Raw genomic sequence first — 13,278 nt, 5'->3', positions numbered from 1 at the left:
AGGTGGGAGGTTATTTGGCACATGTTAGGATCAGAGCAGCAAACTTGGCCTCATTAGCACCGTGTACTAACCCAGTGAGCTTTTAATAAGCTGTGATTTTTCTATAACAGGTCTGAACCACGAGATAGCAATGGATGTTGCATTCCTGCCCATGTATTGTCCGGAAGATATCCGAACATCTGAAATAGACACATTATTAACCTGCATGAATTACAGCTGTGTGTATCCACAGGAGACAGCTGACAGTGACAGAGTGCTACGTCCAAGAGCACTTGCAGGTAAGATCGTCTCTGTATTCTTTTCATTCAGAAAATAAAATTAATATCGTAAACAGTCCTAATCTTAAGGCGTTATTATATAAACAGTTCTAGCCTTAACATTTAATATAGTTTAAAGGGTTATTTACATGTAGCCCAAGACTTATAAGTGAGAATATATTTTTAAATAAAACTGAATAGATTAATGGTTTCTGTTCCAGGCAGGCATTAAGAATTTTCTCTTATAATATAATTCTAAACATAAGTATACCTTAGATCTAAGTGGTATGCACATGGAGCAGTGCAATTCTACTCTTCTCTCCTTTTAACTCAGGTGGGGCAATTTGTCCTTTCACCTTATAATTGCCGGTAATTTTAATATCTCCGTAGTATGGTACAGTACAATCGTTTTCTCATAAATGTTTAGTTATTCAAGTGCTATGCAAGAAATTCCTTGAGGGGGCTGGCCCCCGTGGCCGAGTGGTTAAGTTCGCGCACTCCGCTGCAGGCGGCCCAGTGTTTCGTCGGTTTGAATCCTGGGCGCGGACATGGCACTGCTCATCAGACCACGCTGAGGCAGCGTCCCACATACCACAACTAGAGGAACCCACAACGAAGAATACACAACTATGTACTGGGGGGCTTTGGGGAGAAAAAGGAAAAAATAAAATCTTTATAAAAAAAATAAAAAATAAAAAAAAAAAAAAGAAATTCCTTGAGGACTGCTAAGAGTGTATGTCATCCCAATAGTGAAATCCTTCAACCAACTGACTGTTGAGGCTGCTATGTAATATACCAAACTTTGAATTATTTCTATCTCCCTATAAAATTGTGTCCAATTATACTTATCCTTTTCATTTTCTGTTGTCATTTCTATTTCCTAAGCACGTGGTAAGGTTTCTAGCAGTTTTCATCAAGCTTATAAGGATATTACATTTAAAAGAGCTTTTAAGAAAGCCTTTATTATCTTGGGATTTTGTGGTGGGTCTTTCTAAGATGATGAAACTCTTGAGTGTACGTTGTTTTAAACAAGTCTTATGAGCTGTGCCTGATTAAGTAACTTTTGGCAGTAATGGTTACTGCAAACTGAACTTGAGTATCTTATAAGAGTTGAGTTTTTTAATTTTTCCCACAGTCCATTTTAGAGATGATATGTTAGTTGACTTGCAGTATTACTTCCCACATTGCTGCTCCTTAGACTTCCAGAAATTCCAGATTTCTTAATTAGTACCCTAATATGTAGTTTCAATATCTGTGCATCCCTGTCTTGTTCATACAATATCCACTTCTGTCACGTTTCTTCTTCTATATTTATGTGTTATTGAAATAAAATGTCAAGGCAAAATTATCAGCTACCTACTAGTTGCTAGTGCCAATATTCTTCCAGCAGTCACTAACATGGTCACGTGAAAATACCTGATGCCATTCTGCCAAAACAGTTAATATTTGGGACATGAAGGGCAATAATCACGAGACGAGAAGAGTGATGTGATAATCAAAAGCAAGGTGATTTATTTTGAGTGGAATACTGTGTTTTCCATGACAGAGCATTATTAACAGTAATAGTGTCCATTTAGCTCTGTGCCAAGCACTGTGCCTGGGCATTTTACATAAGTTACAACTAATCCTAATAAGAGCCTTGCAAGGTGAACATTACTATCTCCTATTTATAGATGACTAGACTGAAAATCAGAGACATTCATCAGCATGGGTAATAGCTAGGATTTGAACCCAGATCTGTCTGATTTAAAACTTATCCATTCCTTCCATGATTCCACACTGAAAGAGAAAAATAGGCACAGAATGATGTAATGGAGCGGCTCATAGTATAACATTAGTGTCATCTTTTAAACAATTTTTATGAGCTAGTTTATTTTTTGTTACAAAAGCTATACATGTTCATAATTAAAAAATTCAAACAGTACAGAAAGGTTTAGAGTAAAAGTGAAAGTTCCCTCCCTGCCTTCCCAGGTCCAGCCCCTTCCACCAGCCCACTTACCCACTTTCCGGAGATAAGCAGTGTTCTTTGAATCCTTTAAGCAATTATTTTTGCATAGAACAGTATATATTCTCTCTCTCACACACACACATGCACACAGAGTCTTAAGGAATACACGTAAATGGAATTGTAGTAAACATATAGTTCCATAGCCAGCTTTTTCCTTTTGACAGCGCATCTTAGATATCTTTCGTATTAGTGTATAGACAGCTACCTCAGTCATTTTAGTAACTACAAATATTCCACTGTGTGGATGTAAGAAAATTTACTTAATCAGTACTCTACTGGCAGACATTTAGATTGTATCCAAATGTTTTCACTATTAGCAAACAGTACTGCAATGAATATCTCTTTGTCTGTATGTGTGTGTGTACACACACACACAGTCACGTGTCACTTAGTGATGGGGATACATTCTGAGAAATGTGTCGTTAGGTGATTTCATCATTGTGTGAACATCATAGAGTGTATTTATGCAAACCTAGGTGGTATAGCCTACTACACACCTAGGCTATATGGTACTAATCTTATGGGACCACCGTCATATATGCAGTCCATCGTTGACAAAAATGTTGTTATGAAGTGCATGACTATGTATATGTGTGTGTGTGTATATATATATACACACTTACATATAGTGCACTTATAGTGTGTATATATACACACATATATGTATATATATACACTTACAGTGTATATATAAGTGCACTTATAGTGTGTATATATATATATACACTTACATATAGTGCAGTTATGCAAATACATCTGTAAGATGAATTCCTAGAAGACAAGTCACTCACTCAAAAGATGTGTTTAAAATTTCAGTAGATATTGTCAAATTGTCCTCCAAAAACATTACACCAGTTTGCACTTTAACCAAAAGCAAGAATGCCACTTTACTCACACCCTTAGAAATGCTAGGTATTATTGGTCATGTTAATCTCTGACAGACTGATAGGCAAAAAAGTATTATATCATTATTTCTACTTGTATTTCTTAATTTTTTAAGCTTGAACATCTTCGTATTTTTGTTGGCCATTTATATTTTTTCTTTCTGTGAACTTTCTAGAACTTTCTATGCTAGTTTTACTTTTTACATTTTTCTATGAGTGTTCTTTTTCTTATTAATTTGTAAGCTCTCTTTGGATATTAAAGAAATTAACCCTTTATCACGTGTTGAAAATACTTTTACCCAGTTTGACACTTATTCAATAGGAGGCTTGTTTTGTATTTTAAGTAATTTTATTTTTATATACAGTCATGTGCCACATAATGACATTTTGGTCAATGAGGGGTCATATATACAATGGTGGTCCCATAAGATTAGTACCAGATAGCCCAAGTGTGTAGTAGGCTATACCGTCTAGGTTTGTGTAAGTATACTTTGTGATGTTTGCAGAACAAAATCGCCTAACAACACATTTCTCAGAACGTATCCCTGTTATTAAGTGACACATGACTATACTCAAATACAGCAGTCTTTGGGTTTGTGTCTACTGTTTTTATGTCATACTCAGAAAGGCATTACCCAGTCCAAGACTTTTTTTTAATTCACTTTTTTTCCCTGGTACTTTTATAGCTTCATTTTTTTTACTCATATATAATTTTTATGGTGGTAAAATATACATAACATAAAATTTACCACTTTAACAATTTTTAATTGTGCAATTCAGTGACATTAAGTACATTCACAATGTTGTGCAGCCATCACCACTATCTACTTTCAGAACTTTTTCATCATCCCAGACAGAAACTCTGTACATGTTAAACAATAACTCCTTCTTCCCCCCTTTCCCCACCTCCTGGTAACCTCTATTCTACGTCTGTCTCTATGAATTTGCTTATTCAGCTACCTCATATAAGTGGAATCATACAGTATTTGTCCTTTTGTGTCTGGCTTATTTCACTTGAGATAACGTTTTCAAGGTTCATCCACGTTTTAATATGTATCAGGATTTTATTCCTTCTTATGCCTGAATAATATTCCATTGTTATGTATATACCACATTTTGTTTATCCATTCATCTGTTAATGGGCATTTTGGTTGTTTCTACCTCTTGGCTATTGTGAATAATTCTGCTAGGAACATTGGTGTACAAGTATCTGAGTCCCTGCTTTCACTTCTTTTAGGAATATATCTAGGAGTAGAATTGCTGTGTCATATGATAATTCTGTATTTAACTTTTTGAGGAACCACCAAACCATTTTCCACAGAAGCCCCACAATTTTACGTTCCCACCAACAATGCATGAGGATTCCAGTTTCTCCACATCCCCACCAACACTAGTTGTTTTCTGTTTTTTGGATAACAGCCATCCTAAAGTGATATCTCATTGTGGTTTTAATTTATATTTCTCTAATTAGGAATGATGTTGAGCATTTTTTCATGTGCTCCTTAGCCATTTGTATATCTTCTTTGGAGAAATGTCTATTCAAGTCCTTTGCCCATTTTTGAATTAAGTTGTTTGGTTTTTTTGTTGTTGATATGGCTTCACCTTTATAACTTAAAATTTCAATCCATTTGGAATTTATTTTGTTACAGAGAGTGAGATAGGGATCCAGCTTTATCTTTTTTCCAAGTAGTTAGCCATCTTTCCCAAATGATTTACTGAATAATCTTTACTGATGTGTTGTCCTAATTGGTATCATTTTACCTATGAAGTACAAGGATGTATATGCCTTCCACCTCTTTGAAAGCATTGAGGTAATTTATCCATTGATAAACATTTCAGAAGCATAACATATGGGAGGGTTTTAACACATGTAAGAAAACAATTTTATTATTCTCTAGGTAATCAAGTTTCCCATATTATTTTCAGAGACAGGAATACCACACTGTATTACAAGATAAGTTGGACTGTGCTGTGGTTACAAAGCAACTCCAAAGTCTCAGTGACTTAACATACTAAAAGTTTATTTTTTGCTCTAGTCAAGTCTGGTGCAATCAGTCATTAGCTGTCTTTTCTGCAGTGATTCAGGAATCCAGCCTGCTTCCATCTTGTTGCAACCCCAGCAAAAACAAGTGGCTTCTAGGGTTGTCTAGGAAGAGGAAGAAAGAGATAAAGCAGACACTGGCTTTCAGTTGTGTTGGACTGGAAGTGACAAATCACTCCTACTTGCATTCTCATTTACCAGAACGTGCTTACATGATTACAACCTAGTTACAAAGAGGTCAGGACACTTTGCATTCCCATGTGACCAGGAAGAGGAAGTAGAGTGGAGAACATATCATTGCTTTTGTCACACTCACCTGATGTATTTGTGATGTTCCTAAAAATTTTTACAATTTTTGTAATTCAGTTTTAAAATGAATTTTAGAGAAGCTCATTTTATAGGTAAAATCTATAGTCCCTTTTAAAGAACTCCTTTGTGATATAAATAATAACATAATTTTGTTCTAGGTTTTCTTAAGTAGAAAGTGATTGTTGCTGGTATTGGAGTGCTTGCTATGTGTCAACCACCATTCTAAGTGCTTTACTGTATTTAATTCTCACAACATCCTATGATGTAGGTACTAGATGAACAGATCGAGGCACAGAGTGGTTGTCATTTGCTTAAAGTATTATGCAAGTAGGCAGAGTCACATAAACAGAAAACTTACTTCTACTTTATGTTGTAGGTACTATGTAAGTCATTATTTGTAAAAGTCAATATATGATAGAAATTAGAACTATTAAGGTTTGGGGTGCTGCTCTTAGCATCAAATTTGAAGATCTTGTAATCTTTCCAAAGCATCTGAATTAAAGTCCATCTCACTCAAAGAAAAAGAAAATTATATAATACTAGCAGTTGTTATTATATTCATTGTGCTTTAGTGAACTTGCAGAATTTTAAATCATTCATCAGATTTTGTGACATGTCTAGCAGAGGTGGATTTACTGTGAAGTTAATGGAGCCTAAGCTTGAGGAGCCCTCACTTGCTTAGGTCCTTCCCAAAGCCCTTTTGGTATTCTTTTGTAGTTTGTATTCTTTTTCATAAAAAGGGCCCCAAAATAGTATACCCTTCAGGTCCCACAAAACCTAGATCTACCAAGTGACTCTTAGGCACAGTTTTGTAGAGACGTGGCTCTGGCATAAAAGGTTAAGAGCACATACCTTGAAGCCAGACTGTCTGGATGAAAATCACCATGTGACTTTGCTTCAGTTACTTAACCTCTAATTGTTTTAGTTTTCTCAAATTTAAAATGAAGTCTTTGACGTATGTAGCCACTGAAGCCTGTGATCTATTAGCCTAGTAGTGGTCACTTAGTGTTTTGAAAGAGTTTTTTTAAACACCCAGAGCCAAGAAAAGGAAAAAACAGAAAAAGTACTCTCCCAGTTTTTGGAGATTGGATCTGTGTTGCAGCGTGCCTTCACCGCTTAGCCAGGCTGCCTACAACTCTGTCTTAGCCTTTACTACCTGCTCTGTGGAGCCTGATGGTCAGCCAGAGGTGAACAATTAGAGTTTTCTCTGGCCTTTTCTGAGCATGCATCCAGCACTAGGCATACACGTGGCCTTCCTTGATTCCCTGATGTGCACAGGAGCTTTTAAAAGCCCTTATTCCCACACATAGCTCTTTTCTCAGCCTTTTCCTCCCCAGGCTTTTTGGTCTGTCTGTTGCTTGTCCCAACCGCCCTGGCTTCTCTGGCCAATGCTTTTGACTTCATGTGCTTTCAACAAAAGCCACTGGGAAAGCTATCCCAGTTGTGGGAATGCTCCAGTCAGGTGAAACAAAAGCAAGCCCTTGCATCTGTCCTGGAGGAAACTGCCCGACAGATCAAAACACACAACCGCATCTTTGAGAATAAGGTCTGCATTGCTCCCTCTGGTACTAGCAGCCTGCACCAGGAGTGCAAGCTGCCGTCTTCATGGCTGCTGCTGATCTGGGGAGTAGGCTGGCAATTGAAAACACCACAGCACACTCCTATCGCAGTGCAGCAGCTACTTTCTTCATTAATCTTTCCCCTTAATTAAGTTTTTGTCTAAATTCCGGACTTCTGCAGAAGTTGATCTGAGAGTTTTTGCCAGCTTTATAAGTTGCTTTAGTGAAGGGACAGACCCCTGGAGTTCCCTGTTCTGCCATTTTCAGCAATGTCACTCATCTGATCCATTTTTTATAAAGCTTCTTGAGAGTATCCAAAGCTAAGTGTTAGTTAATAAAAAGCTGTTTCAAAGGAAATACACTTTAAAAGAAGCTTCAGTTACATGTATGTATTTTGCTTTATGTCTTGTAAATTTTACAAATAATAATTTCAAAATAGAAAAATTGATATTTGCACTTACTTGAAGTGTAACAATAAGGTGTTTATTTGGCACCACATAAATGACTTTGAAAATATGTAGATTTAGTTTGCTCCACTAAAAAAATTAAAAAATAAAAATAACTAAATATGGCTCTGACGTACCAGCCACATCTTGGCATTATTAGTAGCATCTGTTTGATGTGTGCACTTTTATCTGCAAAAGCTACTCGAACGTAACTTTGATTAATGTGTGTGATGAATTGGAGGAAAGATGGAGAAGGTGAGGGACATTGTTAATATTATAAGAATAAAAACCTCAGCTTATGTGATACTAAATCCAAGTAAATATTTAACTATTTTACGATACTTACCATCTGCTTTCTACTTTTAGGTGATATTATAAAAGCAGTGACTGAACTGGATAGAGAGCACATCGTCGGTATCTTGGATATCTGTAATTTGGGTAACAATAAAGTAGAAGTCTATTTGCAGAAAATTTATAAACCAGAGAATATTTCTTAAAAATTAGCAAATGAGATTACTACAGATTATAGAGAGGGCACTGCTTTAAGGATATTCTGTCGTTTTGTTTGTAATTTCGGTAACTGTTGTTCAGCAAGAATATTACATAAGCTCTAAAGTTGTTAAATGGTTTTATGTTTGTCTTGTCTTTAGCGCTAACACTTCATTTTAAATTCATTATGAAAAGGTCATCACAACAGTTTTTGTGCATCAAGAAAATTTGCCTTACTTCTATATGACTATTATCTTTACTCGTTATGCTTTATGTTCACTGTTCTATTTGTGAAGTGTACTTTTATTCTAAAGCCTCAGCATAGGGCATCCTGACTTACAAGAGTAATTAACTTCGTAGATGTTTAATGTTCTTCTACTTTTATTCCCCTCCTGTAATGGGAAATTTTAATTGCCAATTTGAAGATTAAATTCCCCTAGAGTGGTCAGCCTGCATTTCTCACAACCAAGGTTGTTTCTGTCATCTTCAAAAGCACACCTGGATTGTTGTGGTCCAGTTGCCCTAGTCTTTAGTTGAGTCAGCTGTAGAGTGAGCGTGCTTAGGTAAATTGTCTTAAGGTTTTCCACTCCCTGTTGTAACTTCACATCCTTTGAATTTCTAAATGTTTTGACCAGTGTGTGATCTGAAAGCCAGAGGCTACAGTATGTCTTATATTCTTTCTGTATTCATTTGTAATTTTGGGTACATGTAATGTGAGTTTAAATAGTGAATTTTATCTTATGAACATTTTAAGTGCTCATATTGAAAGTATGAAACAGTAACCAGGGGGATTGATTTAATTCTGGTTGTCTATTTTACTTCATTTTAACTGAAAATGGCCATTCCACATTTGCAAGGCCCTGTGGCTGACATCTGTGGGGTTAGTTAGATGAGCCAAAATGACCATCACATGAGTTAAAAGTTTTCTGTATCAAGATGGATCTGATTGTAGTTAAGCTATTAACTTGGGGGGTTTCCTTCTAGCCCTATGGTTCTGTGACTTCATATGTTATACATTTTAAATGTGTCAGCTCACAAACCTAAAGACAGATGCTGCAATTTATTCATAAATGTGTTCAGTCTTATATTCTATATAATTGTGTTTCAATGTTAATTAAAACAGTGACCCTTCTCATATTAAAATTTTGAATATATTATTAAAGAAATTAAAGCACAATAACTTTTTTGGTCTCCTGTGTCATTTTGAATGTATTTGATGTCTTTCATCCATATTTTTGGCCTATGATAGACCTACATTTACTTGGCAAGTGAGCCAATATGATTCTTCCATTTGGTTTGAAGACTGTTGTTTATCAAATGGAATCTGGGGTTTTTGTTAAGCTATTATAAACTTTAAAAAGCAATTCAATTTTAGTGCCTCATAAATGTTGTGGAGGCAAAACAGTTAATACTTAAATAGCTATTGACTAAAAACCTCAGCCTGAGATTTCAAAACTACACACTTCAACTGGTGTAATTCCTGTGATCAGATTGCAAGAGAAATAAGAACTGTTTTTTAAAATTTAGGATCTTTTAAAACAACTTCCCTACCAATTTATGTTCTAGTAGTATTTCTATCCAAATTTGGAGTTAAACATCTATGTCCATATGTCCGGTTGTTGCAAAATTAGATAGCTACTGTGGTGGTTTCGTAAGAAAAACAGCAAATTAGCATCAGAAGAACTTGTCTTCAAGTGACAATATGTGTTCCTTCATTCCAAAGCAACACAAATATACTACTGTGTGTCACCTTCATATTAACAAATCAATTAGTAAATTATGAAATATTACATAGTCTACCAGAGGACCACAGTCTCTCACTGAAGTTTCTCATTGTAGATGGCACATGAGATATACACATTGAAATCCTTCTGTAAACTATTAAAGGAAGAATCTGAGCACGTGTTCTCTCTGCCAAATGCTTTAAGTTTTTTGTTGGAATTATCCTGCATTCATTATATTCATAGTAAGAAAAGGGCTTTTAAGAAATTTGAAACCCTTATTCAGTGACACTAACAATATTTGATGTTTTTAACTAGACACCTTCTGCCAAGATGGACTATAGACTATAACCAATTCTGTTATTCTAGAGTCATTTATATGGTTTATAATCGAGCTGGTTGCTATTTCACTGGTTACTTTTTCAGGTTCATTTCTTCTTTTTTCCTAAGCAGTGCTACCGAAGAATTTACAGGTAAATTGATGGGACGTGAAACATATATTACTCAGTCCGGCTTATTTTGGTAATCAACTATTTTTAGTAAAGAAATTTTAGGAGGAAAGGTTTAAAATTAATAAGTAAAACAAAATGTGGGGATTATCAGAAGATTTCAATTATTTGACATTATATTTGAGTCTAAGTCTCCAAAGTAGAAACATCAGATATAAACTTCTCTCTTGGTCCAGGTCGTACCACCCTGTATCCCTCATTCTTACATTGTTATATTGATGCCACTTTTGGCCCTAAGTTTTTGCTTTCCTTTATACTAAAGAAATAAACAGTAGATTTTGAAAAACTGGATTTAAAGCTAGTCACTGCTCTGTCCCTAAATCCCTGTGGAACTTTAAGGAAAGTCACTTAAACTACTTGTCCCTAGTTCTCTTGTTTGTAAAATTTGAAAAATAATGGTCCCATCCAGTACTATAATTCTTTTGGTCTATTAATATAATTATTAAAACACTGAAAATGTTTTTGTGTTATTTTCATGTGTTTCTTGAAAATGTTTTCTATAAAGAACATTCATGTGTTTCTTGAAAACGTTTTCTATAAAGAACATTTTCTGTGAAGAACATTAAATGTTTCTATAAAGAACATTATCAATTATAACAGCTCATTGTAACAAAAAAATAAACATTGAAATCTTTTAATCCCAGTTTTTACTGCTAGTCTTCTTCCTAATTTGTTGCCTGTTCAGTCTATATTTTTTAATTTAATTTTTATTGAGTTAATGATAGGTTACCACCTTGTGAAATTCCAGTTGTGCATTATTGTTTATCAGTCGTGTTGTAAGTGCACCCCTTCACCCTATGTGCCCACCCCCCACCCCACCTTTCCCCTGGTAGCCACTAATCTGTTCTCTTTGTCTGAATTTTTAAATTTTTCGTATGAGTGGAGTCACACAGAGATTGTCCTTCTCTATCTGGCTTATTTCACTTAACATAATTCCCTCGAGGTCCATCCATGTTGTTGCAAATGGGACAATTTTGTTCTTTTTTACAGCTGAGTAGTATTCCATTGTGTATATATACCACATCTTCTTTATCCAATCATCAGTTTCTGGGCATGTAGGTTGCTTCCACGTCTTGGCTATTGTAAATAATGCTGCGATGAACATAGAGGTGCATGGGACTTTTGGAATTGCTGATTTCAGGTTCTTTGGATAGATACCCAGTAGTGGGATAGCTGGATCATATGGTAGTTCTATTTTTAATTTTTAAGGAATCTCCATACTGTTTTCCATAGTGGCTGCACCAGTTTGCATTGCCACTAGCAATGTATGAGGATTCCTTTTTCTCCACGACCTGTCCAACATTTGTTACTATTGTTTTAGTTATTTTTGTCATTCTAATGGGTGTAAGGTGATATCTTAGTGTAGTTTTGATTTGCATTTCCCTGATGATCAGCAATGATGAACATCTTTTCATGTGCCTATTGGCCATCCGTATATCTTCTTTGGAGAAATGTCTATTCATGTCTCCTGCCCATTTTTGAATCAGGTTGTTTGATTTTTTGTTGTTGAGTTGTGTGATTTCTTTATATATTATGGATATTAACCCTTTGTCGGATATATGACTTGCAAATATTTTTCCCAGTTGTTTTTTTGTTTCAATCTTGTTTTCTCTTGCCTTGAAGAAACTCTTTAGTCTGATGAAGTCCCATTTGTTTATTCTTTCTATTGTTTCCCTTGTCTGAGAAGACATGGTGTCTGGAAAGATCCTTTTGATACTGATGTCAAAGAGTGTACTGCCTACATTTTCTTCTAGAAGCCTTATGGTTTCAGGTCTCAGCTTTAGGTCTTTGATCCATTTTGAGTTTCTTTTTGTCAGTGGTGAAAAAGAATGGTCAGTTTTCATTCTTTTACATGTGGCTTTCCAGTTTTCCCTGCACCGTTTGTTGAAGAGACTTTCTTTTCTCCATTGTAGGCCCTCAGCTCCTTTGTCAAAGATAAGCTGTCCCTAGATGTGTGGTTTTATTTCTGGGCTTTCAATTCTGTTCCATTGATCTGTGCACCTGTTTTTGTACCAGTACCATGCTATTTTGATTACTGTAGCTTTGTAGTATGTTTTGAAGTCAGGGATTGTGATGCCTCCAGCTTTGTTCTTTTTTCACAGAATTGCTTTAGCAATTCGGGGTCTTTTGTTGCCCCATATAAATTTTAGGATTCTTTGTTCTATTTCTGTAAAGAATGTCCTTGGGATTCTGATTGGAATTGCGTTGAACCTGTAGATTGCTTTAGGTAGAATGGACATTTTAACTATGTTTATTCTTCCAATCCATGTACATGGAATGTCTTTCCATCTCTTTATGTCGTCATCCATTTCTTTCAGAAAAGCCTTGTAATTTTCATTGTATAGGTCTTTCACTACCTTAGTTAAATTCACCCTGAGGTATTTTATTCTTTTTGTTGCGATTGTGAATGGTCTTGTGTTCTTGACTTCTTTTTCTGTTAGTTCTTTATTAGAGTATAGAACTGCTACTGACTTATGTAAATTGATTTTATACCCTGCAACTTTGCTGTATTTGTTGATTACTTCTAAAAGTTTTCCAATGGATTCTTTGGGGTTTTCTATATATAAGATCATGTCATCTGCAAACAGCGAGAGTTTCACTTCTTCTCTCCCTATTTGGATTCCTTTTATTCCTTTTTCTTGCCTGATTGCTCTGGCCAGGACCTCCAGTACTGTGTTAAATAAGAGTGGTGATAGAGGGTATCCTTGTCTCATTCCTGTTTTCAGGGGGATGGAACTCAGTTTTTGCCCATTGAGTATGATGTTCGCTGTGGGTTTGTCATATATGGCCTTTATTATGTTGAGGTAGTTCCCTTCTATGCCCATTTTGTTCAGAATTTTTATCATAAATGGCTGTTGGATCTTGTCAAATGCTTTCTCTGCATCTATTGAGATGATCCTTTATTCCTCAGTTTGTTGATGTGGTGTATCATGTTGATTGATTTGCGAATGTTGAACCATCTCTGTGTCCCTGATATGAATCCCACTGGATCATGATGTATGATCCTTTTGATGAATTGCTGTATTCGGGTTGCCAAAATTTTGTTGAGAATTTT

The 13,278-nt window shown here is 35.6% G+C and overlaps 1 protein-coding gene across 1 annotated transcript in view; it reads left to right on the top strand.

Annotated features, from left to right (window-relative positions):
• Positions 1-9,037, top strand: part of RADX (RPA1 related single stranded DNA binding protein, X-linked) — a 67,857-nt gene extending 58,820 nt beyond the window's left edge. The window contains exons 13-14 of the mRNA XM_046673769.1: positions 111-278; positions 7,871-9,037. Coding sequence (XP_046529725.1) covers positions 111-278; positions 7,871-8,001 — 299 coding nt within the window. The 3' untranslated portion in view covers positions 8,002-9,037. The remainder of the gene's footprint in view (positions 1-110; positions 279-7,870) is intronic.
• The last annotated feature ends 4,241 nt before the right edge of the window (positions 9,038-13,278 follow it).

Source organism: Equus quagga, chromosome 10, assembly GCF_021613505.1.
Source record: "Equus quagga isolate Etosha38 chromosome 10, UCLA_HA_Equagga_1.0, whole genome shotgun sequence".
Classification (NCBI taxonomy): Eukaryota; Metazoa; Chordata; class Mammalia; order Perissodactyla; family Equidae; genus Equus; species Equus quagga.
This window is presented reverse-complemented; position numbering and strand designations above follow the sequence as displayed.